The 27303-nt window shown below is 41.5% G+C and overlaps 1 protein-coding gene across 3 annotated transcripts; it reads right to left on the bottom strand.

Annotated features, from left to right (window-relative positions):
• Nucleotides 1-395: 395 nt before the first annotated feature.
• Nucleotides 396-27214, bottom strand: tars2 (threonyl-tRNA synthetase 2, mitochondrial). 3 transcript variants are annotated; one of them, XM_053432490.1, is made up of 18 exons: nucleotides 11014-11208; nucleotides 9179-9360; nucleotides 8974-9088; nucleotides 8582-8703; nucleotides 8116-8224; nucleotides 7223-7287; nucleotides 6839-6917; nucleotides 5992-6138; nucleotides 5772-5870; nucleotides 4672-4841; nucleotides 4423-4585; nucleotides 3380-3517; nucleotides 2864-2941; nucleotides 2048-2148; nucleotides 1237-1338; nucleotides 1062-1134; nucleotides 812-926; nucleotides 396-666 (listed from the first exon to the last, which is right to left on the bottom strand). In XM_053432490.1, the coding sequence occupies exons 1-18, from the start codon at nucleotides 11095-11097 to the stop codon at nucleotides 524-526; spliced, it is 2085 nt and encodes a 694-aa protein (XP_053288465.1). In that variant the 5' UTR covers nucleotides 11098-11208; the 3' UTR covers nucleotides 396-523. The 3 variants fall into 3 exon arrangements, 1 of the variants encoding a protein (XP_053288465.1); XR_008339864.1 differs by lacking the exons at nucleotides 396-666; nucleotides 812-926; nucleotides 1062-1134; ... (12 more) ...; nucleotides 8974-9088; nucleotides 11014-11208 and adding exons at nucleotides 15474-17551; nucleotides 17639-17803; nucleotides 18271-18528; ... (5 more) ...; nucleotides 20567-20696; nucleotides 27003-27214 and having other exon boundaries at nucleotides 9220-9360; XR_008339863.1 differs by lacking the exons at nucleotides 396-666; nucleotides 812-926; nucleotides 1062-1134; ... (12 more) ...; nucleotides 8974-9088; nucleotides 11014-11208 and adding exons at nucleotides 15474-17551; nucleotides 17639-17806; nucleotides 18271-18528; ... (5 more) ...; nucleotides 20567-20696; nucleotides 27003-27214 and having other exon boundaries at nucleotides 9220-9360.
• Between the last annotated feature and the right edge of the window lie 89 nt (nucleotides 27215-27303).

Consider the following 27303-nt stretch of genomic DNA (forward strand, 5'->3'; position numbering starts at 1 on the left):
TCCTGCTGCTCCCACTCAATTAAAGAGGAAAAAATGTCCAATCCCTTTGACCTTTACCTTGACTTGCCTGTTTCCACTAAACACACATGGAAACACACAGCCCTGACACGGCTGCTCCCGCTCCTATTTTAGTCAAATCCCCCTCCGTGTCCTCCCTCTCTTCCAGTCTTTTAAAGGTATGCCAGCTCTTCTATTCTGAAATCATGACACACGCTTACGTAAGAGGGACGTTTGCATATTTAATGGCCTTAACTGAACATCTGAAGCTGAGTAATGTTTGCATTAGACTGATAATGATCTTTTAATAGTCTTTAATCTCTTCTGTCCTTTTTTAGAACACAGAATTATCAGCGAATGCCATTAGAGGGCAAATCAACAATGAGAGAACGTGCACGTAAGATTAATAATACGACTTTATTATAAAATTCAGACGGATCTTCAGACAAACCTTGAGTGCAACAGATTTAACAAGTAAAACAAACATTAATATCATTAGCGGCTCATTATTTCCTAAACATTTTCCTCAGAACTCGTCTACGTTGCTCCTCGTGTCTCGTAGCTGAGTGAGGGACGTCAGCACCTCCTCCGTTGGCCTCCTCCCAAGCTGTTTACCCCGTCTGCTCCTCACACTCACTGTTCCGCTCTCACTCTCCTTATCACCCACCACTGGGTAGAAAAACACAGAAAATGCCTGTAGTCATAATTAAGTATGATAACTTGAAAAGTAATGAATGAGCAGTTGGAGTTTGTGTAGTAGATTAAAGAACAACAGTGGCAGGCTTCAGTGTGTAGCCTCAGCTTTCATCTTTACCAAATATGTAGTTGTACTGAGCCAGCTGAGCCGAGCGGATCTTCTTGTTTAAGGTGGCTCCCTCATCGTCACTGATATCAGCCATGAAGCCAGCCTCACGGAACTGCCGGACCACCTTAACAGGCGAGGGAGAGATGCTTCTATAAAGGTTTTATCTCTGTAACGTGCTTATCACATTTTAAAGGACAAATGAATGATGACAGCGAGAACGTGTTTTCCTCAGCTCATGAAATCTTCATCATACACTGACCTGCTTGGCGTATGACGCATTGTTGCCCCCTACAGGAATAACTGTGACCTGCGCCGGCGACAACCACAGTGGCCTAGACGAGGGTAAGACAGAGGTGATGAGTTGGGTTACAGCGAGCGTCATAAGAGCAAAAAACAAATGCATCCGACTTAATGTGATTGTTGTCATTTCTCACCATTTCCCTCCAAAGTTTTCAGCCAGTATAGCGATCATCCTCTCCAGGGATCCCAGCACCGCTCTGTGGATCATCACTGGTCTGTGCGATTGTCCGTCTCGCCTGAGAGAGAGAAGAAAAAGTTTGAACGAGCCAGTGAAGCTTGGGTGATATCTTATAAGAATCCCAGGAATCTCTCTCTGTATGTAAGTAAAAATGTATGTTTGAATGGTTGTTTGTAATCTGCCTCTCGCCCAATGTCAGCTGAGATTGTTTGACGACCATTATACAGTTTTTGTTTTCTTTTAGTATCTCTGAGGTTATTAGGTAACTTTGTAAGACTTAGAAAAACAATAAATCAGAGGGATTTATTATAATTTCTGCATCGATGTGAAGCAAATTTAACTCTTATGTGTTTGCTGGATTAACTAAGAAGAGGCGATCATGTCCAGCATAAAGTTGTTTCCTCACAAAATGTGCTGTGTCATGACACTAGTAGTTGCAATTACAAATATTTGTATCCTTGTTGATCTCTGCTAAACTGTGTGATAAAATACACTTTTACATACAGCAGACTAATGAGGGGAGGAGGGCAAACAAATAAGAGGTTAAACGGCGTTGAAGACAGAAACATGGAGTCTGATCGTCTAAACCAAATTCGATAAAAGTCAAACCTTTCATAATGGAATTAGGCCCCTAAGACGTTAGACTTGAGAGACAAACATGAGGTTTTATCAAACAGACCAGCACATTGTACGAGAGCAAGGATTTAAAACTCTGCACATGTAGGAATGTGTAAAGACTCAGGGCCAAGTGCTGAAATTTGACTCACCCGACGTAATGAAGATCAAATCTGATTGGCAGCTGGAAGTCCAACTGGATCGTGGCACACTGGTGTTGTCGGCCAATGGCATCTCTGATCTGAATGTCAATCTAAGAAGAAACAGTGTTTATAGTTTCAGGCTTTGTTTCTCTTTTTCAGCCAAGATCTAGTTCTCTGAGACGCTGCCGGTGACAAACCACGTTTATTCTGTACAGACATGAAAACAAATGCGTTGCCGAGACAAGCTGCTAATAGCAAATTTGGTCTATGAAATTCTATCAACATGACTTAGAGGAAGATTTGCTTATTTTAACCGAGCATGTTCTTGTGCGTCCCCACCCTGACTTGATTTACTTCCATTGGCCTGGAGCATATTGACTTCTTGTCTGACTAATGTTGAATCGGAATTACTTCTAAAAAAATGAACAGTATGCTCAAATTTACCAATTTAAGTTTGAAACAAAAAGTGCTTCATATTTCATTTTGTGAACAACAATCACTTTTGCATTTTGAAGGATATTACAGCAGACTAGCAGGGAGGGAACAGCATCATTTAGATTGAACATTTTTGCTTGCAATGTGTCGTTTTTACACTTTTTATGAATGCTAATATAAAAGTTGACCACCAAACAGTACTTAACAGACACGAGTAGGAGGGGTGTCAATCAACCCATTTAATTCTTGAATATAGTTCACAGATTTGAACTTTTAGGATTAAGAGAATAAAATGAGATGATGAACAAAAGGTGTTTGGCTGATGATTTTTACTTTTAAATTTTGTGTGTAAATCAGTTTCCTTTCCAGCATGATTCCCTTTCCACTGACCTTTGGTCCGTAGAAGGCTCCGTCTCCTTGATTCAACTCCCAACGTTCACCAAAGTGCTGCAGACTCCTCTCCAGCTGCTGCTCACACAAACACACACACAGAACATGAAGCCCAGCAATTGAGTCGGCCCAATAGAAAATGTTAAATACATAAAATGATTGTCATGTAGATCCTGCTTGGTTGTGTGTGTGTGTCTGTGAGTGTGTGTACTGTATGACCATAATGTCCAATTAAACTCAATTGAATCAGCTTTAATTGCCTCTGTGCCAATTTAAAAGACATCTGTGGGGACGTAAAGATATACATCTACCCAGCAGCCTGACACAGAGCAGCGCTCTACTGCAAAGTACCACTCGCTTCACTGATTGGTTAAGTAGATCTTATTAAACCATGTTGTTTTGTTTAAATAAGATCTTTTTTCCTGTCCCTGCGATTAACTTGGCTCCTCTCTAGGACTAAGCTTGTGCTTTGGCCGAGCACAAGATGATAAGTGTGTGAGAATGTTTTGCGTTTACCTGCTCAGCACTGTCCCACTGTTCAGGCTCCCCGAGGCACGGCGTGGGACGAGTAGACAGGAGGCAGTGGAAAGAAAACCCAAACACTTGATATACACTCCTCACAAAGTCCAAACTGGCCACAATCTCTTCTTCCAGCTGGGAAGAAAGAATACAACAAAAGCACAAACAACGAGGAGGAATTAATAATACAAAATAAGGGGCTCGGGCACAGGAGTCGAGGATTGTGTTCATCTTTCCACCATTTATGGAAATCTCTGTCTGTGGATCACATATCTTGGACCATACATCTCATCGGCTTCTCACTTTGCATGTATAGTTTCAACGGACCAAGGAAATGCTGTGTCAGATTTAGTGCAATAAAGAAATGCAATATGTTCAATATTAATCATATTTGAATAAACAGGCTTCTAGCCCTCTGCAGCAACAACAACTGACTCAAACTTGACTGAACTTTGAACAAACAGGTGAAGAGCTCTTTGTGCAGCAGCTGGGGCGCAGCTTCAGGGTAACATGGACTCACTGTCGGTCTTTACTTCAGAAAGAAAGCTGCAACCAGCATTACCACAGGCCAAGAAAACAGCCCATTCCAAACAGGCAGGTTTAAAACAGGCGCTACACTGGTTTGTACTAACTATATTTACTGTAATGCTCTAAATGTTCCATTGGATTAGTATCCATAGTAGTGATTATCATGTGAGTGTTATCTGTGAAGATCAGGACGCAAACCAAGGAACTGGAGCCGCACAATCAGTATCATGGGAACGTTCGAGGTCTCTCTGTAGGGGATCAGGATTACACAGATTGCAGAGATACACATATGGAGGTGTAATGTTTAAACAGCACAAAGAGCTTCATTCATCTGGGCTAAGGCCTCCAGGAATGTCTGCAGTTATTTGTGCAGCCCATCTAATCACTGTGATATGGTTCCACATGTGTCCCATTTACAGCTTCTATCCTAGTTGCTGCACTTCAGCAAGTGTGTGGTCGTCGAGAGATGGGGAATCTGACACAGATCCGTGTTTGTGTGTGTTTCGGTGTACCTGCTCAGGTGTGCAGAAGATGTGAGCATCGTCCTGGCAGAACCGGCGAACACGAGTGAGACCTCCCAGTGCGCCGGAGAGTTCATTACGATGCAGCGCCCCGAAATCAGCCCATCGCAGAGGAAGCTCCCTCCACGAGCGGACTCGCTGCTCGAACATGAGACTAACAATAACAAAGGAGAATCAGCCACTGCGAAGTCTCTGTAATAACACTTCAGTACAGGAATGTGTGTGTGTGTGTGTGTTCACCAGTGTGCAGGGCAGTTCATGGGTTTGAGAGCGTAGGTCTGAGAGCCCTCTGACGTCACAGTAAACATGTTCTCGCTGTAGTGCTCCCAGTGGCCCGAGCGTTCCCATAATGCAGTGCTGTACAGAGTGGGGGTCATGACTTCGGTAAAGCCTCGCCTTTGGTATTCACTCTGTGAGATGTCAGGATGGACAATGAGCGACGATGAGTGCAGGACAGAGTCAGGCGGTCACACTAGTAATAATCGCAGACTAACGAGAGCAATATCCTGACGACTTATGTGAACATGTTTATCCTCAGGACACAATCAACACAGCACATGTTAATGCATGAGTGTGTGTGTGTGAAACTCATTCTGTTCAAATGGATGTTATTACACTATAAACCCATTGAAGGACGTTTTGGTTATTGGTGCTTAACAGGGCGATCAAGTTTCAGTTAATTAAAAGTGGTTTTAGGATTTAATCGGAAGGCTGCGGGGAAATGTTGAACAGGGACAAGTCCAGGAGGGATTTGTCTCAAATACAGCTTGTATCACAGCAGTAGTTCTACCATAGGTCTACTCTGACTTTATGTTATTGAAAACTGTGTTCATCAGTTTACACAAAAGCGAAGACAGATCTTTGTTAAGGTATTTTCGGAGCAGCGACTCAGATGCAGGTTACATGACATGACACAATATATGGTGGTTAAATCGAGGTTTATACTGGATATGATTGTCAGTGGAACTAAATGTTGCAACACTGCCCTTTGTTATTAGCTTAATAAGGCTTAAAAAATGAATTGTATTTATCATCTGAATATGAGGATACCTCAATGCACCTCCTAAGGTTTGTAGGTTTCTTACCGAGGATTTGGAAGCTCTACTGCTTCTCTCCAAACAACTACACTCTCACTTTTTCTCTCAGAACTATACTGTATGTGATTTATTATCTCCAACAGCCATAACATAACATGGGTGCATTTCTACGTCCGGTCTAACACTGTTATCAGTCTTGTCTTTTTTTCCTTTGTCAACCATTTTGCAAGTGGATATATATGTGTTTTGTCATATTTCTCCTTAATGACACTAGTGAGTGCACAGTGACGTCTGTGTGTTCACCTTAATGAAGTCAGTGAGTCTGTTGTAGATGTGGGCTCCTTTCGGCAGGAAGAAGCAACTGCCTGGACTGACGTCATTGAAGAAGAACAGCTCCTGGTCCTGTGCAGAATCATGTACACAAGACATTTATGACCGGATTACACAACTTTCAACATAAGATTTCCACTTCTCTCTCTTCATCTTGATTTATTCAATTCTCCATATTAAGACTTTGTTTTACCGTTCCGATGCGCCTGTGGTCCCTCCTCCTCGCCTCCTCCTGCTCCGCCTCCCATTCAGCTTTGTCCTTCTCTCCCGGAAAGGCAACACCAAACAGACGCATCAAACCTGAAGACTCCGTCTGATTGGCCAGGGTGACGGGCGACAGCTGCCATGTTACAGAGAGAGAGAGAGAGAATACTGCGTGAACAAAGAGGTTGATAGAGAGAGTGACTGTGAAAGCACTTCTGGTTGATGCCAGTGTGTTTGTAAGAGCATAGAACAGGAAACTGGGCTCTGACAAACACAACATCCTGCTGCTGATACTGTATTTCCAGCCTGACTGCCATGAAATTCCAGTCTACCCAGTCAAAGCCCAGTATGGAAACACCTCTCTTTCTCTCTCTCTCTCTCTGTCTGGATCAATAAAGACAAGGAAAATTCCATTTAGCCAGCGTGGGTCCCACAGGATGGTCGGTGCCAAATGGGCCCAAATACAACAGGTTTTTATAGACTAAATGAGGTTAACCCTGCATCGTTGGTTCTGTGAATATTGTTTCAATCAAAAAAGATTCTTTAGAAAAAGCAGAAAAGAGGCTCTGGCCAACAAACCACAAGCTGAAATGTGATAAAACAGCTGATGCATGAGGCAAATATGAAAGAAGTTGTGCAGTAAATATTCAAGGTAAAAAGATGTGAGAACACACAAAGTGAAGGACCAGCAATTACACACACACACACACACACACACACACACACACACACACACACACACACACACACACACACACACACACACACACACACACACACACACACACACACACACACACACACACACACACACACACACACACACACACACACACCTGGAGCATCTTGAAGGCCTTGAGGAAGCCGGTATTTGGGAGGAGGGGGCCGGTGCAGAGCCCGATGCTGTCTCCACATCTGTCACAAAGAGAAAAAGAAACAGGTTTAGACATTTCATTCAATTTAGAAAACATGGACACAAGTGAGTCAACATCAGGTACAGATATCTCGTGATGACAATTTTGAGCATAGACCTTAAGGAGTGATGACAATTTGATCTGTCCTCAGGGCTGTTTAAAAGGTTACAACTTTTAGGGTTAGGTAAGGTTTAGCGTTACAATGAATACAGCTAGGGTGAGCGAATGGGGAAAGTATTATGCCGATGAGTGTCCTCACTAAGACAGAAGTACTAGAAAGTATGTGTGATTGTGTATATTACATGCCTGTATACTGCGACGGTGGGGCCATTCATCTGCTCCTCAACAAGCTGCAGTCTCAAATTACTGCTCTATAACAACAACAAAAAACAAACACAAATTCCTTTATTACTACATTTGTATATGGAGAGCAGAGCTGCAGGAGACTTGTCCACAGAGATTGTCTTTATAATCACTACTACTCACATCATCTTGGACAACATAGAAAAACACAAGCTGCTACATGTATAGAGCAAAGCAACATGCAAAAAATACAGGTCCAGTGTGTAAATCTTTATGTGAAAGGGATCTACTGGCAAAAAACATTATATGAAAATAATCCAAGTGAGGTTTTCACCAGTGTCTAGTTTTCACGAACTGTTGTTTTCTTTACCCTAGAATCAGCCTTTATATTTAAACACTTTATATTTACATTGGGGGAGGTTCCTCTCTACGGAGGCTGCCATGCTTTTAACGGTAGTCTAAACTGGACAAACTAAACCCCTTTTGAGTTTTTATGAAAAGTGAAGGCTGCCACAGGTTCTCTTCCATGTTTGGAAGGGGAGGGTGTGGTGGGACGGGGAGGTGGGAAGGGTGAGGGGTGTGCAGCTGCAAAATGCCACTTCACCACTAGATGTCACTAGATCTTATCCACTGACCTCTACTTTTTTCCTCATAGACCAGCCCATGATAAACATTAATAATATATACCTCATGCCATACATACGCCAGAAGGAGTCACATTCCTAATCAACTATTCACTAGCAACTAATATAATGTAAACTAAAAATTTACATTTCTAGAATGAAGCAAGCAACACAACACAAAAGGCCTAAACCATATAGATGAAACTGACAGAACAGGCAGGAGTCAAACTGTGTGATGTAATACGTGTGTATTGGTACTTTTGTATCACCGACCTGGAAGAGCTCTCGCACCTCGTCCGCATTCAGCTCCAATCTGGACAGAGGGAGTTTGAGAGCTGCCGCTTCCTTACATCTGTCCTCCACATCATGTAGAGACAAGGCACTGCAGGTGAAAACAGATTCAGGTAAATTATCTCAAACTGCAGCAGGACGACACAACTAAGGAGAGACAACGTGATTATGGGGGAGGAAAGGGGTTGTGTATGTTTGTGTGCGATTAACTAATCCCTGCAGGGCAAAATGAGTCAGAGCAGCACAGCAATAAGAAAACAACAGACCACTTGTTAATCAACCGCTTCAAGGAAAATAAACTAAATGTTATTGAAAACAACAACCATTACTTTTGTATCGGTCAGTTATTCGTATAGTATTCTACTAATGTTAAATCTATGAAGAGCCTGATATTAGGAAGCATGTTGCAAAAAGAAAAATATCAGAAATATTCACATGAATAGCTCACCTCTTATCTTTCAGATGGTCACAGTAAAACCCAAGCTCTGACGCTCCTTCTCTGCAAACCTCGGCATCAAAGACCCCCTCCAACACGCTGCCAAGGACACAGGCTGCTGTCCTCCATGCTGCCTGACAAAGAGAGGGTGGTGCACAGTAGATATGCTGTAAATGGCAAATATGTGAGTGGCCATCCGGGTGCAAACTGTGCACATTTCTTAACTACTCCTTTCATAATTATATTAATTAGAATATAATGATAAAAATTCAGTGGCATGGTTGTCTTTTACGGCTCCTATATTTTAAGTGCACCTCATGTGTTTTTACAGGGACACTTCCAACTGAATACGGTGAAATACTTTAGGATAATAAGTTCCACCTTAAGCAAAAAGGTGGGATTACCTGTTTTCCCTCTACTGTGTCAAACCCCAGAAGGTGTAGTTCGCAGTCTGCCTCTAGGGGTTGTCCAAGCTCCCACAGCTCCCCATTCACCTTACTCACCAGTGCGCCCTTCACCCTGCAGTAATCACATGCAACAACACTGTTACAACACAACAGCTTTAATAAATATGACAATTTAACTTTCCTGCACGAGCAGTGTATTTACCGGACACTCTGAGCAACAAAGAGAGGTGTGGTCACTCCTGCCTTTCCCTTCACCGTGCGGCCGTCAGCCAATCGAATGCTGAGGGGTTTCTCTGAAGCTTCAACCCTCTTCTTAATGCCTCGTTTCTCAATGAGCGACTCGAAGACCTGCAGTCGCTCCGATACAACTGGCGACACCTGCAGCTGGAGAGAGAGAGAGAGAGAGATAAGTGTCCAAAGCTGTGGAAAGGAAGAGACATAGACCAAGACAAAAAGAGACAGGAGAGGAGCAGAAAAGCAGGTTCTATATACAGGTGGCAGAATAGATGTATACATCATGAGTAAAAAGCAATTTTCACTATGACAAAAATGTAATAACAAATTTAACCTAAGGTTATATGCTGTATTGTTATAAAATGAGAGCATTTGTATTATTGTAGTATTGGAGCAGAGTGAATTATGCACACAAGTCTCGTTTTCCCTCATTAACTTTGACCCTTACCAATAGTTTAAGTCACATATTTCTCTCACTAACACAGAGTGTGGATCTAATGTTAGAACAACCTGTTGGATAAATGCAAACCTATTAAAAAAACCTCTAAAGTGAGTCCTCCAACACTTTAGGGAACTCCTCAGTAGAACAGTTTCAATCAAAACTGAATTGGAACAATGATGAATGATGACGATTTTCTAATTGGCTATCGTATTAGACTGCAGACATGATAAACTGGCTTTGAAATGTATTTTTATACATCAGTATGAACAGTATGACAGTGTTCTAAAAGCTTCATGTTTTCCTCACTTTAATAGCTGTATTGTGGCAATATCCAAATTAATGGAAGAAAAACCATGTATTAAACAAAAACCAATGAATGACATCTTTACACATCAGCTTGATTTTCCTCTGTTTTATCACTAACTCCTTGTTAACATTGAATTGTGTGTAGTACTGAGAGCCAAGTCCCAATGACCAGTTTGGAGGCATTTAGCCAAAATTAAAATATTTTTAATTTGAAAAAAGCTTAAGGTGCGGATGGGTTTATTTATCTCATGTCGAACACAGTAGTTTATTGCATATTAAGGTTAATTGATGATGAATCTGACACTTTATCTATTAAAGGATTATTTGTTTTGTCACAATAAGGTTTGAAAGCAGAGAAAGTCTTTCTCAGTTTCACAGAGCCCAAGGTCACATCCTCTGCTCAATCAATGGATCGGACTTATGGACAATAAGACAATATTAACATCAATAATCATCCATATAGTTTTCATTAAAAGTAATATAACAAAAATGTGTATATATATATATATATATATATAGAGCACAGTGGGATGGTTTATCAAATATTAAGTTTATCAAGTGTTTGTCAGTCTCAGCTCATAAAGAGATGAAAACCACAAACTTCAGGAACAAAACAATCTGTCTCTAATCCTAAATAGAAATGTGAAAATTATAGTTATAATATAATCAACTGATATAAAATGTTTTATCATGATATAATTGTGTCCCTATGGCCCAGCTCTGTTCCAAAGATATTTAATTTGAAATCATATGAAACTAAATCAAAACAGAAAATAAATCCAACAATCCAAATAGATTTAGTCTGTTGTCATTTGACTGGTGAGTTCAGCTGAACTGCAGCTACAGAGAATTACAGAAATTAAACTATATCTGAACAACAAGAATAAGAACAATGTAAATTTAACACCAATTCTAGTTAGATGGTATTTAACAGGGTAGTTTGGTTGGCACAACACAATCTGCACAGAGAACATCTACACACACACACACACAAACACTGCAGATGCTAACATTAGCTGTGGCTACTGTACTGCTGTTATAACAAGCACGCGCACCTGGCTGTACCTCCTGTGCACGCGGAGTGTCGCACGAGCTGCCGGTCGACAGACAAACAGCTGTAACAGCTGTGTCACCGCCATCACACCCGCACACACGCAAACACACAAACACACAAGTCTACACGCAAACGTTCATTTCCAAATCTTCGACATTGCATCCATCGCAAGCGGCCATTAAACCGGAAGTCGAAAAGCAGCGGTGACGTCAGTACGGAAAACCCGTGACGCCGCCATGAACCAGCGTGCGCGGTCCCGAGTGTTTACGGTCTAGACCAGAGCGCGCCTCCACAGAGTAGCTACACATGTGGATGAAGCGAAACATCTGCAGCTGGTAGCGAGAAACCGAGATGTGCACATTAAGAGTCAGAACAGGAGCTTTACACTGGATTCAATATAGTGTCCTTTCACACAAACAGCGCCCACACAACCACATGAACCGTGTCTGTAGTTCACTGATCCTCTAGCGTGTGACCACAGACACACAACACACACAGAACACTGGGCGCCCTGAGCTCCATGACAGAGCTGCACACAACCTAAGAATTGGTGGATTGTGGATCAATAATTGGAAAAAAACAAACTGAACGCAATTATAAACGTACCATCTACATCTCCACCCTTCAATTAATTAAATAATTTACCCTCCCCCCCCCTTCAGCAAAGTGGAAAAGTAATCAAATGTGGAATATAACATAAATCTGTACTGCTTGAGTATTTAAGTTATCAATGAAATAACTGAATTAAGTTTGTAACCAAATTTCTTCCAAATGATCTGCAATAACTCAGCAGCACGTTAACAGCTCAGTGTCATGTTCTGGTGGTGCCATAGTAACAGTTTGACTGTACATAATGAACACTGACCAAAGAGCTGAAGTTACCATTGAAATGCCACTTGGGGGAGCTACAACACTGAGGAATGGTATGGTCCCTCTTCATAGTAAAGTGCATGGAATGCATGTGAGGAGACGAATCCCTTTTTTCAATGACACAGTCTATTTAAGCCTTTAACGATAAACACCATGTATTCAGACGGCTATCAATGAATTTTCATCCGACCAAACCGAGATCATTTTACTGCCGTTTTGCCCAACTTTTCATAAACCCTTTGTGAATTTAAAATCGGTGACTAGGGTGACCATGTCCACGTTTATATGAAGCTGGATGTACATACATGTACATATACCCTATATTATAATATAAGCCAGCTACATCTTATCAAGTGAAAACAGATCTGCATGAAAAGAAGAGCTGGTAGTTTGGCCTTGTGGTGCAAATACAGCAGAAGTATGTAAGCACCAGTTTGTATGTACGATTAACAACACTACACAGGCATGAAGGCCGCAATAAAACATGTCCATATGTCCAGTTTAGCTGACTTGATGCATGAATGCATTCAGGAGATTCATCCTTGTGTCATATTAATTTAATACTACATTTAGATGTAGCTACACAGCCACTGCTTGTTATTCTTTGAAATTGTGACCGAGGTCATGGCTGCAAAGTTAAGCTAATAGAGCCTGTGTGATAATGAGTATTGCTGTGGTTTAAAACTGGCATCAGTAGTGTTGCAACAAATTTGGAATTACATTCCCAGAAAATATGGATTCCCATCAACTGTGTGTATTGTGGTGTGCAAATGTTTAGTGGAAACCACAAACGGAGGTAGTGAGAGAAAAAAGTTAGTTGAGGTCTTTGCAAAAGAAAATAGTTGTCCAAAACAGCAAAATACCTCCCATGACAAATTTAGACAGAGCACCGACTGCTTACAGTCAGTAACACAAACAAAATTACAGATATATTAAATGTGTGAGGATAGACGGAAATCACCCATTAAAGCACTAATAATAAAACAAAAAACACAAAAACAAACAACTCTCCTGTATAATACTGTCATGTGTTCTGTAAAAAAAGGATGTATGCATATTTTAACAGTGTCAAAATACTGCTGCGGAATGTGTGCATCACACCAGAAAGGATTGGACACTTGAAGACCAGTGATATAGCATCATTGATGAGAACAGCAGTAATAGCAACTTCTCAATATACACTGACACACATCTTAAGTCATTTTCAAACAAACTTGTCTTGAGGAGAAAACGTAAAGATGTTATTTACAAGAGCAATGCAAGTCTTCAGAAGGTGCTGAGTGAGCATAAAGATGTTTAACAGTTCATCTATTTTTCTGTGCACACACCAAACTAAGGGTGCTTGATAATTAGAGGTTGGATTGTGACTGCAGAGAAGACAGAAAAGTTTACATTGAGTAGTAACAGACTTTCTGTGACATTCAGTAAAAGATCTCAGAGGATGTGCCGACACTGTGGTGACTTTGTTGTTACATTTTTATAATGTATCGGTTTACCAGCTTTACATGGGAACATCTGCAGATGCCCATTGTGTGTCGGTGAAGTTGTACTTTCAGGTCAACTTGTGAATGAGCAAAGGAGACGCGACACACACACACACACACTCCATGATCAGACTAACTCTGGAGATATGAGGCTTGGACAGAAACACTCAGCCTGCACCTCTCACTGTGTAGATGCACCACATCAGTGCAGGGCAGAGAGCAGCATCACGGCAACAGCTCCTGTATAAGAAAGCTGCTGATGTCGTGCTGACTCGCGTTTGAGTGTTTTTGGGCGAAGCCATGTGAGCACAAGGGGATTTTGGGGCGAAAGCATGAAAGTAGCAAAGAAATAAAACAGAAGGAGGGGGCCAAAACTGAAATATTTAAAGAAACCATTTTCAAAACAATCCTAACTGGCTCAAATGTAATTTCATGTGGGAGCTACCAGAACTATCTAGAGAAGAAAAACAAAACAAAACACAAAAAAGCGCAAACAAAATAATAATGGAAATGGCAGCAGCTGTGTAGGTTAATGAAAAGTTTCTCGGTGAACAGGCAGAAAATACAGCCCTAAAGCGCAGTTAAACTAAAACAGCGCAATTCAAGACTACTAGTGACCAAATAAAATACCTCCCCCCCAGTTGAATTGAAACTCTGGATTTTATTCAAGTCAGTACATGTTGAAGCCAAGCAAGAGTGTGGTCCAACCTGAAGTCCCCCCCCAACCGCCATCCTCTACGGAGTATCTTGATGACTCGAGTCTAACTTGAAGCGCGCACAGGCAGACATTAATGTTAGAAATAAAAAACAGAATTATCTTCACCCTCCTCTTCTGCGTGGTGGTTTTCAAAAAGGAAGAACAGAAAGGCGCGACAGATAACTGCAGAGAAATTCTTCGGGAGCTAAAAGCTTATCCAAGGCCTCAATCACAGTAAAGACGAGAGGTGCATGAGAGGTGGACATTCTCCTCTAGCCAGAAACAAGAGCTTGAAGAGAAAAAGCTGCATCATCTCAGTTTCTTTTTTATATTTACAAGCTTAGAAATATACAGTGGGAGAAATAGAAAGGTGAAAAAGGTTTTAGCAGGAGAAGAATATTATTTACAGCAGGTTCTCTGGAAATGTGAACAAGTGTTAACCTCAACTGCGACACAAATCTCATTACTTCAAATGAGAAGTACCTTTTTTTCAGACAAATAGACGCACTCACACGGAAGAGAAGATAACTTTCAAACCAACATTCATCGTTTCGATCAAACATTTTAAAAGCAATAGTTTGACATTTTTGAAACTCTGATTAGTTTTTTGGGGGGATAAATCCGTCTTTCAAATATGAAGCTGGTGATAAAAGTTGCTTAGCGTAGCATAAAGACTGGAAATGGGCAAATGGCTTCTATGCTTCAGTAACAAACTTCCTGGAGTCCTGCTGTCGCTGTCAGGAAATCAGCAGAGGCTCAATGAAGTCAGTGGGGCCAGTCATGAAATGATTCACTGTGAACCAGATGTCATCTTGATAGGTCAGTTTCATGTACCAATAAAACAAATATGAGAAATTTGCATTAGAGTGCATGTACCTGGACATTTTTTTTTTACATTTGGACAGAGCCAGGTAACATTTCCTCCCTTTTCCAGTATTTATGACAGGCTAAGTTGGTTGTAGCTTCATTTTTGCGAACAGATCTTCTCAACCAACTCTCAAAAAGAAAACAAATACGCTCAATTAATCAAACTATTGCTTCTCGTTTCTTTTCCTCTGTATCTCACGACAACCATTCCTTTTCACTCTCCGACTCGCTCTCAGGTAGTGTAACTCAAAATTCACACAGGTAGAACATTTCTAGGTATAGTTTAATTTCTGCTTCAACTATCTGTATCATTCCTATTGTTATGTCACTCTTGAACCTAATGAAACTACTTTCTATTGTGTATGGAGAAATGGTAAGAAGGGACAGATTGAGGGTTGATACACAACACTAGCTTGAACTCTTAGCTGTACAGTTTAAGGAGGCTGCCTACGGAGCTGAAGCATGACAATTTAATCAATTATTTACACATGACTCAAGGTAGTATTAAGCTTATTAACAGAGTAAAGATATCTGGGCTCATACCAGTGGGGCTAACACACACACTGCGCTGCTAGATGTGTGGCTTGCACTTCATTCAGCTTGTTATAGATGACCACTTCAGTAGCGCGGGGGTAGGAAGGGTCTCTTCTGCCCATGATGGAAAGGACCACCTGTGAATGGAGGACCCTGCCGCTTTCCCCCACGAAATCCTCCCATGTGGTGATCTTGGTTGTGGTGGTGAGGGGGTGTACGGCCTCGCAGCAGAGGTCTCTGTGACATGTGACCTGAAAGGTTTGGGGGCCGAGAAGTGGGCAAGTTGAGGAGGGGGACGGGGTTCGAGGTTTGGTTGCGGGGCTGAGGTGGAGGACTAGTAGGGGGTTTCTGGAGAGGGGGGGCAGCGGACTGAGAAGGGAGACGACCAGGGGCAGAGTCGACTGCAGGGGAATTAGGCGTGGAGGGAGAGGTCGTGGATGATGTGGAGGAGGGAGAGCGGGGTGGAAGAGGTAGATTGAGTGGCTCCTTCACTCTGCCCAGTAAAGGTGGAGGGACACCAGGGGTGCCTGGGCGGTGAAGAGGGGGTGCATGGCGTGGGAAAAAAGGCTCTTTAACGGTGCCAGGGCGGGGCATCTTATGGGGCTCACCTAGCAATGATGTCATGAGGGGTGGAGGACCACCTTTGTTTCCTCTGCTCCCTATTCCGCCTCGCTCAACACCGTCAGGTCTGATTTGGGGAGGAAGAGATAGGGGACGGTCAAGGGGTACCAACACTCCTCCCACCATGACTGCAGAGGGCAAGGAACTGTGCTGTGGTAAAGGGGGGGGAGGGGGTCGGGGGATTGGTGGAGGATTGCTGAAGAAAGAGGATGGAGGAGGAAGATGCTGGTGGTGGTGGTGGTGTGACGGTGGAGGGTCCGTGTGGTAGGGCATTTGGAAGTGAGCTTGGGGAGGGAGGTGTGGGTGAGGATGAGGATGGCCCGGAGGCGGGTGAAGATGAGGGAGGAGGAGTTGTGGGTGAGGAGGTGGCATGGAGGGGTTCATGTCCTCTGCGCCTCCCTGGCCAATGTTAGGAGGAGGTGGGCCAGTGCGGGGTGAGGGGGGCTGAGCTTCCATGTATTCTTCCTCTTCATACCACATCGCTCCTCCTGCCCGGCCGCCAGCCCCTCCTCCTCCTCGCCGAGAGCCCCGGCCAATCACGCGGATGCTCTCTACCGTCTTGATGCGCTCTCCAGCAAGGGGGCGATTAGAGTAGCTCAGAGTTTGGATAGGTGCTCCTTCCGTGCAGGGGGATACTAGTGTCTCAATACGATGATACTGACCCTCTTTCCTATCCCTGCCTGCAGACTCTTTCCCATTGTCTTCTCTTTTTCCACTCAGACTTCCGTCATCTGAGCCAGTGCTCGTCTTACGAGAGCCTGAAGAGAGTCTCCTCTCTCCTGCTCTGTTGAGGCCCATCATCCTTAACTGGTTGTGTTGTCCCTCTTTCTTACCCGTCATGTCATTACTGGGGGAGGAGGAGACCTGCCTCCTTATATTCATCGCTTCATCCTCCTTCAATTTTGTGCTGTTCTTTTTCCCAGCTCCATATCGGGAAGAAGAGGAGCTCAGGAACTCTCCATCGCTGTTGCCTCCTGACGGGGTGATCACAGCATCCCAGGGATCCTTGCGGTAGGCCGTGGGTGAGAGGTTATGACCTACAGAAGACCCTAGAGATTCTGGCACACTCCCAGGCGTGTCCATGATCTCATCCTGTGTGGGGGTTCCAGCTGCCTCATCTCTAACTGGAGTCCCCTCCACCCCATCGGGACTGACATCACCTAGAGCAAGACTAAAACCTGGATTACCCTGCAAGAAACTATTGATTTTCGATTCTAGGCTGGGGGGAGAGACAGAAGGAACTGTGGGACGAGGGGGAGGGGGTGGAGGAGGGGACAGCTCTCTCTCTTTTTCCCATGTTTCTCTGGTTCTTCCAGATGCGTCACGTTTGAGGCTGTTCCCCAGACTGGGTTTTGTTTTTGGGGTCGTTGGGCTGAGTGGGGTTTTAACTGTTGAAGACTCGGGGGAGGTTCTGGTGGGAGGAGCTGAGGCAGTGTTTGTCACACTTTGCAGGAGAGAGGACAAACCTGTAACAAGTTGGAGCAAAGGGGGACAGATTAGATAATTGTATATCATCTTTAATTTAAAATACAAGCAGCATTTGTAAATCTTACCTTGTGTGTTTGTTTTAGAGAGAGCATTGAGTATGCCTTCAGGTGTGATGTCAACACGTGACAAGATGCTGGCCAGGGCAGGGCTAGAAGGGGTCACTTTGGAGGCTGCTGATTGGATAGACGGGGTGGTGGGAGTTCCAGGAGACGGCCGAGGTGACGAACTAGCTGCTAATAGACAGTCAAGGACAGAGAGACAGAATATTTGAAGCTCTAAACTAAAATCTTATAGCTGTAATCCTGCAAAGCACTACACCATGCAGTGATAATTTTCTTTCTTCTTCTCATTAAAGAGGGGGGAGGGGGGGCACAGAATCAAGCTATTTGTACCACATAATTGCATCATATCATATAAAGTTGTAATGTGTTGAATCTCACTGCATATCAACTGGGTTGAATCACACATTGGGTATTTACTTTATAATATATTTAATGTATCGTATTTGCCATTACTTCTGCTCAAAAACCGTAACAACCAATAACTTCCAAAGAATAAAATACATTGTTCTTACAGAAATGTCAGTGTGTGTGTCTATCAGAACTTGACCGTGAATGTAACTCACAATTACTCCCAGGAGAATTGTTAAATAAATATTGATCATTAATTTACCATCTTGTCCCAAACCCAAACAAACCTGTATTCTTCATAGCAGACGTGAGGGAGTTGAGAATGGAGGTGATCTTTCCTAAGTCGACCTTTGCCAGGTTGACTCCCAGTGGGCTGGTGGGAGCACTCTGAGCAGAGGCAGAGGTGGGAGTCATTGTAGTCGTAGTAACAGCAGCTGTGTTAGCGTTCGTCTTAGCAGCCTTTGTAGGTGTAGTTGGAAGCTTTGGGGCCAAATCAGACTTCATAGCCTTGGAAACAGCAGCAGATGCCTTTTCTTTCTTCTCATCTGTTGAGGACAAGAATGCAAAAAGAGCGGATATGGTTTAAAAACTAAATCACAACCCTACAACAGGGCAGCCTGGATCTGAATAGATTTTTTTAAACTGCAACCTTACACCTAAAACACTCTGCAGCCACTAACCTGCTGTGGCAGCATCAGATTCTTCATCAGACATATCCATGTCCTCCATGTCTCTGTTGTCATTATGCATTTCTCCTTCATCCATTGCTTTGCCGTCCAGCTCTGGATCCACCTGGGCTCTGGTAGCCACCTGTCCCAGGAAGGGCGAGTCGGAGCCTGTCGGGGAGGGGGCATCTTCTGATGGAGAGGGCATGGGGGAGTCGTCAGGTCCAGGTAGAGTCGACTTGAGGGAATCCAATTTCCTTTTGAGACTGGCCACACGGTTGGCAAAGGCATTGTATGCCTGAACAGAGAAAGAAAGTAAAAGAAACAGAATTAAAAAAGAGATAAGAAAATAACGTCTAATTGAACATCTATTGTAACATTTAGTTGTTTCTAGGATCAATTCACCAAACTTTCCTTACAAAGTAATAAAGGAATCATATCATTACAATAATAGTCTAGGTCAAAATTCGACACCTCACTCACATTGGCCACAATCTTAACCTCCTTGTACTGCATCTCGTAGAATATGTCTGCATTTCCCAAAGCTTCCAGCAGGGGAGGCCCTGTTACCAACTCTTGGTCCAGGAAGCTGACAAACTCCTGCAGCTTTAAACTGCCGTCCTCAACGTCCTTTGCGAACTTGTTCCCTCCTGCCTTGTCTGCAGCAGGAGAAATTGACAAGCAAAGGTTTAATACAAAACAAAATTATGTAAAATGATTCTACTGACATAAGTTCCTTTACTTCTGTACCACCCTTTCCCCAAAGTAATTTCTATACGTTTTGCCTCCCAATAAGTATATAGTAGTATAATATAGTCTAAAACCTAAAAATGCACCAGGTATGCGAGTGTCCTTGTGGTTTACATCAGGATAAACATTAGGTACTGAATCAACAACATCAGTTAAAACTCAAATACTTGATACTATGGTAATCTTGAGGGTTAACAGTGAACTGCAAGAAACAACTTTCTACTGAAGAAACATTAGCAGAAATCCCACAGACTACATCTATACCTCCCCTACAAATGAGTAATGTCTTATCACATGTCATGAAGAGGGGGGCACTTTAAGAGTCAGTTGTGTTTGGGACTTAAGACAAAGTGCAAAGGACAATGAGTGCATGTTGATGCAGAAATAAGCTCGGTGACATCCGACCTTTAAGTCTCTTGAGGGCCTCTGTGCTGCAGACATCCAGCCTGAGAGCTGCCAGCTGCTTCTCCTTGAGTTCCTCTTCGGCCACTGCTCTCTTGTATTGCGACAACTGTTCCACAAAGGAGTGAGGCTATAGAAGAGGAGAAAATTCAGTTTTACAGAGCAACGGTCGACAATATACAATATGCAAGACAAAGCTATTTAACACAACAAAAAACTTACTGTGAACTCGGCTACAATCTTGGACTTGAGTGCAGCTTTGTTGGTAGCCGAGGCTAAAAATAAAAGCAAAATTTAAATGTTATACACACTGACAGTTGCTTCTGGAAATAATTCACCATCTAACATTAGTTGGATGCAACTTAAGACAACTGCACTTTTAGATTTGATTGACATGATGACAAACTGACTATTTGCAGGTGGAGCCTCTTTTTCTTTTTCCTTTTCCTTTTCCTTCTCCTTCTCCTTTTCCTTCTCCTTTCCCTTCTGCTTCTGCTTCTCTCTGTCCTTTTCCTTTTTGGTCAAGTTGGTTTTGAGCTGGGTGATGAGCTCCTCGGAATACACACTCCTCTGCTCCCAAATTGTTAGGATCCTCTCCACCGACCTTCGGACCTTTAAATCCCTGACGTGGAAAAATGATGACATAACATGACAACATGTACAAGATGAGCAGATTTGGATATCAGAATCTTTGTTGTTTAAAAAGGAACAAAGACTTCTAACAAATGGTTAATAACGGAGGTAAACACCAACCCTGACTACTTACTTAATAAGCAGAACCGCATTAGGTAGGACCTCCGCGAAGGATGAACGGAAGACAATGGCGTTCTTTCTTTTGCAGTTTTGTATCACATCATTGGCAAGGTAGAAGAGATTCAAGCGATGGGTGTTATCAGCTGAAAAAAGAAGACAAACCAAGACGGTATTAAATAAAGACTGTATATTACTCTGTCCTGATACCGGACTGGTTAAGATGCATATGACGTAAACTGCAAATTGGCTCTTTTGCAGCCAGGGAGGTTTGTTAAAAACGCCCCACCTCTTCCTCCGTCTCCCCATGCCTGTGTCTGACATGTCTGCGAGTGTCCTTTACTCGTGGGTATTTTAAATGCAGGTACGATTTAGAAATAAAGCTAGCCTAAAAAAAAAAAAAAGTCTTTTGCCCAGGCTGTGTCAAAAAAATGTGGCGATGAATGAGAAAGAAATGTGTTTGCTTTTTTTAATTTCATTGGGGTGGCTTGAGTGGGTGTTTTCCTAAACCAGATATAAATCCCTCAAAATTCGGAGGAAAACATTTTATAGCACGTGGACAGATTTGTTTGCTTTACCCACCACTGCTGCTGATTTACAAGAAAAATTGGTCTGCGATGAAAAGTTGTTAAACAAGGTGAATGTAATGCAGAAGGACATGTCCACAACAAGCACGGCATTTGCTGAATAGTGTTTTCAGAACTGCTGCAGGAAGCAGAGCAGAGGAATATTAGTTAATCAACCTTTAAGTTCTATTAAGTACATCTATATTTAAATAGAAACACTGAAACCTTGCTTTATTGTTTATTTCAATGAAAATGCAAGGCTTAACTATCAAAATAATCATAGATCACCAACAAGAGTCATCTCGTTATAAAATCTATCGGTAAATCTTAATATTGATAAGACCAATTAGACTTATATGGAGTGGTTCCTGCATTATATGGCAAGGGTGGCAATAACATGCCACAATAAGTCAGGTGTAACAAATCAACAGTTCAGTTCAGACCTATATTTCTAAACTACTAGGTCCCCAAAACTTTCCCACACTGCTGACTTGAATGTGCAAATGGAATCTGTTTTCTCTGGGTTATTATCTGTCCTGAACTAATAAGCAAACCAAACTATTTACTTGATTGAGATTACCACAAAAGATTAATGTGACACATTCAGACGGAAGTTTCATGATACAATCTTCCTGTATCATGTTACAACATAATGAATGTTATTATCAGTGTTTCAGTTCCATGACTCCTCAACTCAATGATAACTGTCTTTATGTCAGCTGGGTTTCATACAAAAGCCTTTAAACATCAGATTAAATTACAGAATAAAAAAAGATTAACAGAAGATTGACAACTGAAATAAAACAAACCAGTAAAAACAGACAATCGGTTTCCATGGTCACCTCACTTTAGCATTAGGGATCCATTGCCATCAAAAGATATACAATGGCAAGGACCCTATCATATCTTAATGATCCCTTAAACAGCTCAGTATACCAGATTTGACCAGAATTCAAATACAGCCAATAAGCACAAGCATTGGATCATGTTCTTTGAATTCCGGGAAGAAAATATTGCCTTTTAATTTTACTATGTCACATTTTAGCTGACGTCACAGCATCTGTTATTCTAAAAGACAACATTAATGCCTCATCAAAATCATCAAGTAGCTTCCATTGTTTGAGACAAAAAAAGTGCCACAATTTCCAAAAGCCTCACATGGGCGATGTCTCATTCAGTCCAAGGGTTTGTGTCATTTGTGAATGATCATTGCGCTTTCAAATAATTCATTTTCTCTCTTTCTCTGCTCTCTCCTACATTACAAACTGGAAAAAGTCTAAAAATCTCACAGTGATTCTTTCTTTTTACAAGTGTGAAATGCAATTGCAACGCTAGTTAGGGCTGCTCGATCGTGATTACGATTATGGGGTCAAACGATCTCCAAACTACTATAATCGAGTTGAAACGATTATCTGGCATTCGAAAGAGATGCACATGCGCAATTCAGTCCTTCCTCCAAAGCATTCAGCGGCCCAGCTGACTGGCTCTCACTCTCAAGCAGCAGTAAAGTGAAGGAGGGGAGTTGTGTGTGTGGTGATCGGCGGTGAAAAAAACAGCGCGAGTGGAAAAGCAGGGAGGGCAGCAGCAGACCATGTAGCGGCCGCGCACCGCTATTCTCAAGCGCGCTGCCGCCTAGCTGTTCAGACCGGTCAGACCGGACCCGCATTTCTCCGCGCCGGTCACTCGGTCAGAGAGTGTTAATGTTGCAATCATTAAAGGTTTGAATAACCGGGCACCGATATCCCGGTTTCACGGAGGAATAAGACACGCAGCCGTCATCGGTGTTTCCAGAACAGGAAGTGATTAGAAAAATAAAGCATAGATTTCAGAATAAGGGCACATGTTAATAATCGTGATTTTGATATTTTCCAAAATAATCGTGATTATGATTTTTTCCATAATCGAGCAGCCCTAACGCTAGTGCCTTTTGAAAAAAAAGGCTTTCTTCACCAAAATTACACATGCATAGCAAATGCTATAAATATAACGGAATAAGTAATTTTTTGTAGCATGACTTAAGAACCAAACATTGCAGCTGTCAAATTAAATAACAGACTTCCTCTGTAATACAAACGTCTTATCTGTTTGTTAATAGCTGCTAGAATATCTCTTATTCCATCATGAAAAATTATTTGCATTTGATTTAATTCAGTGAAATACATGGATTGTCTGATACTTGTTGTCTGACACATGAAATCGAGTGGTAATTCAAGTGATATAAAGTTCTGATTATGTGTGTTATAGATGATCCTAAATTCCATTCAATCAGTCCAATCAACATGAACCTATGCTGTACATTATAGGTTGACTATTTTTAAATGTCATCTACATAGGTAACATTACAGGAATGATACGGAATCTTCTTTTTTATCATTCCATGTAATTAACATCGCAGGGCCTCGTTAGATTATCAATCAATTGAGCTTGTTAACGGAGCATTGACAAAGCTATGACTGTTGCACCTCTAGTTTACACAAACACAACTTATTCTAAAAAATATTCCGGAAATGCCTGGAGTATGAGGGCATGCTGCAGATATTTACATAATTTCTGACACTCATCCACACATGAGAAGCTTTTCCGTCTCTTTTCTGAGCTAATAATTAAACCAAAATCTGCAATAAAAAATGGAATCGACTTCTGAAGCTAAAATAGCTCATAGTAAGGTACAAGCCTGCACCAAGGCCAAACAATACTATGAAAGTGAAAAAATTCTCCCCTTAATCCACACCAAAAATTCCCTATTCCTCCACCAAATTTGTGCGTAATCCTGCAAACAAATAAACCAACAAACAGACATGGGTGTAAACAAAACCTGCTTGGTGGAGTTATTAAATGAACTTATATCTCCCTACCAGGTCGGACAAAAGAAAACAACTGTAGTCTTGACTGGAAACTGATTGGCATGGACTAACAAAATGTATCAACTTTATACTTTATGGGACATTTATAGAGCATTTTCTGACACAGGACCAACATTATATAGCCTAGAAAGACCCTGTGGCAATAAATGATGATGGCAGATCGGCTCTCGGTTACTTGTCGCTGCTCTACATCAGAAAACAATGGCTTAGCCAGTGCACAGCAGTCTGTTACATGTTGTCAGCATACGCTTTTGTCATTCATTGTTTTGAGGTCACTGCTGGAGGTTGGGAATTTTCTTGATGGCCGTAGCCACATGATGACTTAACAGACACTGGCTATTTAACCGGAAACTCCTTAATGGATATTTCAACTTTACCAATTCCAGCACAGAGGCTTGAGATCATAGAGATGGTAATATGATGTGTTCACATTGTTCCACACTGAAGTCCATTAACTGAAGTATCCGCTTTGAGACACAGAACTTTTTTTTTTTTTAAATCATTATTCCTAAACATTGACTAGGTATTTACCAGCCAACGTTTCATCAGACTAAACATTACTCCACCAGAGGAAATTCTATCCAAACAAATATGGGAAACCAAAGCAGCCCCTACGTAAATAAGAATTTTCTTTTGAAACTGAAAACCAGCAGAAAAATCCAACATTTGTTTTGTATGCTACCAACTTCCCTCTCTTAACATTATATGTCATCCTTTATTCGTCAACATCAAGGCTTACACACCAAACTTTATCAGGAGAAACATGTGGGATACTTTTAAAAAGCAATGAACTTACAAAGAAATACCTATTGGACAAATATTGTTTTAAGTTTCTTAACACTGCTTAATGCATATTTAAGAACTGAGATGATGAATGCCTAGAAGTGTCCGGCTCATTCTGAGTAAACTGGACATTTCTACATTTAAACTATAGTGCAAAAATAACCAACTTCAGAAACACTGTATCCTGTTAAACTAAGCCATAAAGCTAACTCACGATTTCACTGTATAAAAAAGTGAAGATATGCTGATGACATTGCAGATGATAACCGCAGTGCAGTTCACTAACCCTCATTACCTTCAATCCACTCAGAAGCAATAATGACGAAGAAGTCATACATTTCTACAACACACTCAACAATGACATAAATCCTGCTGAAATTTAAAGCTGGAAAGTTTCGAACACATCTCCTTTCACAGTCTTCATCCCTGGACGATTATTGTTCTTCTACGATATTGTCAAAAATACAGTAAATATTGATCCCAATGAAAAGCTCCAACCAGTGATTACTGCTAATTTAATAAATGAACATACATATCCCCTCTTACCACAATTGCAGTGTTTTAAGTGCAGCATCTAAAAGTCACAAAACCATAGAACCCAGAGCAGATAAACAATCAACAGATTAATCCAATGATTGTCAGTTGCAGCTCTAGGTGCATTGTTTATTCCAACAAATGCAGTTGCTACTTTTTCAGACAAACCTGTGATACAGTAAATATAAACTTAGTAACAGTTAATTTGGTGCAAAATATACTAAATTTGGATATATCAGCAATAACAAAAATATTGAACTAATAGTACATTCAAACAACTATATTATAAATATTATATATTTATAATATATTTATATATTATATATTTATATTATATTATATTATTATATTTATATTTATATTATAAATAACCTACATTAGTTCCACTAACTGGGATTTATTTGAATACCTGTTACAACACAGTGACTCCCAAGTGATTAAAATCACATTAATTATGAACTTAAACTACTTTCCAGAGGTAGAAGGGGTACTGAGATCTTACATTTACCATTCAAACTTTTACTAATAACAAAAACGTTTCAGCATCAAACAATATTTGAAAGAACAAAAGCCACTCAGGATTGTAGAATAACATGTATCACATATTAAAATAGTGTGTATCACTTGTATTGTTGCTGGAGGTAAAATAATTGATTAAATATTATAAATTTTACTCAATATTCTGTTAAGTAGCTTATACATTTCCCCCAATGGACAAGAACCTTAATAGTATGATGAATCTGTTGATTGTGTTTACTATTATCTCCATAATGCAAAGTGCCTCTTGTAACCAAAACATGTAGTGGAATAAAAAGTACTAAAATGTCTCCTAATCTGCTGGGGGGTAAAACTACATCAAGGTAATAAAATGTAGACACTACTACAATTAAATTTAAATGAAGTACAATTCTTGAGAACATTTACTTGGCTATTTGCACCTGCACCATTGATTATTATTTATATTGCTACTTATTGTCGTTTACGAAATAAAATTGAATTAAAGTTTAAGCAAACGCTTCATATTCAGGGTTTTGGTGTCAGAGCTCCTGCTAGATGCATCAGCAGATGACGATACGACATTAAACTGAGGCTGGGTTTACACACACAAGCTTCTCTCTTGATCACCTTCCGATCTTCTAACGCGTTGGGAAAAAAGATTTGAAGACTACTTTGGACTTCACCTTGACTTCGATTGAATGAGCTGCTTCATGACAAAATCAATCATGCACCACACACATCAAACTGCAAAGCACCGACTGAAGCTTACGCTGAATCTAACACAACACGCTGTGAACGCATTTCTCTCAGAGTCAGAGTTCGTTGTTTCAGATGAGCAGTGTCGTGCGTGACAATTTATCACAAAAGTGCAGAATCGAGTTGTTGCTTTTTTCGATGACCGTGCACCCAGCGAGGCCCTGCTGTAAACATGGCTAGCTGTGGGGGGTGTTAGCATTAGCTTAGCTGCATTAGTGGCTATTTCGAGTAGTGATAACGTCAGTGTTGCATTTCAAAGATGTGACTAATTAACGACCTAAGGAGGTAAACCAATATTATATTATGACGCACTGACTCGCGTCGTGTTTCGCTAATACACCACCACAAGCAGCGTCAGTGGAATGTCCCAAGCTGCTCAGAAATTTAATGTGACTTAGCTGAAAGTGCGCACGCTAGTGGGTTAGCTTCGGCGACATTGCTAGCTACTCACATTTCTTGAGCCACTTCATCCAGTGGCGAACGATAAGGTGGTGGTTCTTCTTGTTTTCAATGCACCAGTTGGAAAGTCCTTGTATGGCCTCCATGGTGTTGGATACTCCTTGAAACTTGCGGTCCAGAGACGCTTCCATAGCCGCGCTGGATCCACGGGCTCCGTGGCCGCTTGCAGCCCCAGAACCGGCCGCCATCTTTACAGCTCGGTGTGTCTATGGCTCGCTGACGGTGATGGATGGAGCCGATAATGTGATGAGAGAACACGCCCCCGCGTCCCACTCCACCGTAAACAACTATAT

The sequence above is a fragment of the Pleuronectes platessa genome, chromosome 10, assembly GCF_947347685.1.
Source record: "Pleuronectes platessa chromosome 10, fPlePla1.1, whole genome shotgun sequence".
Taxonomy (NCBI): Eukaryota; Metazoa; Chordata; class Actinopteri; order Pleuronectiformes; family Pleuronectidae; genus Pleuronectes; species Pleuronectes platessa.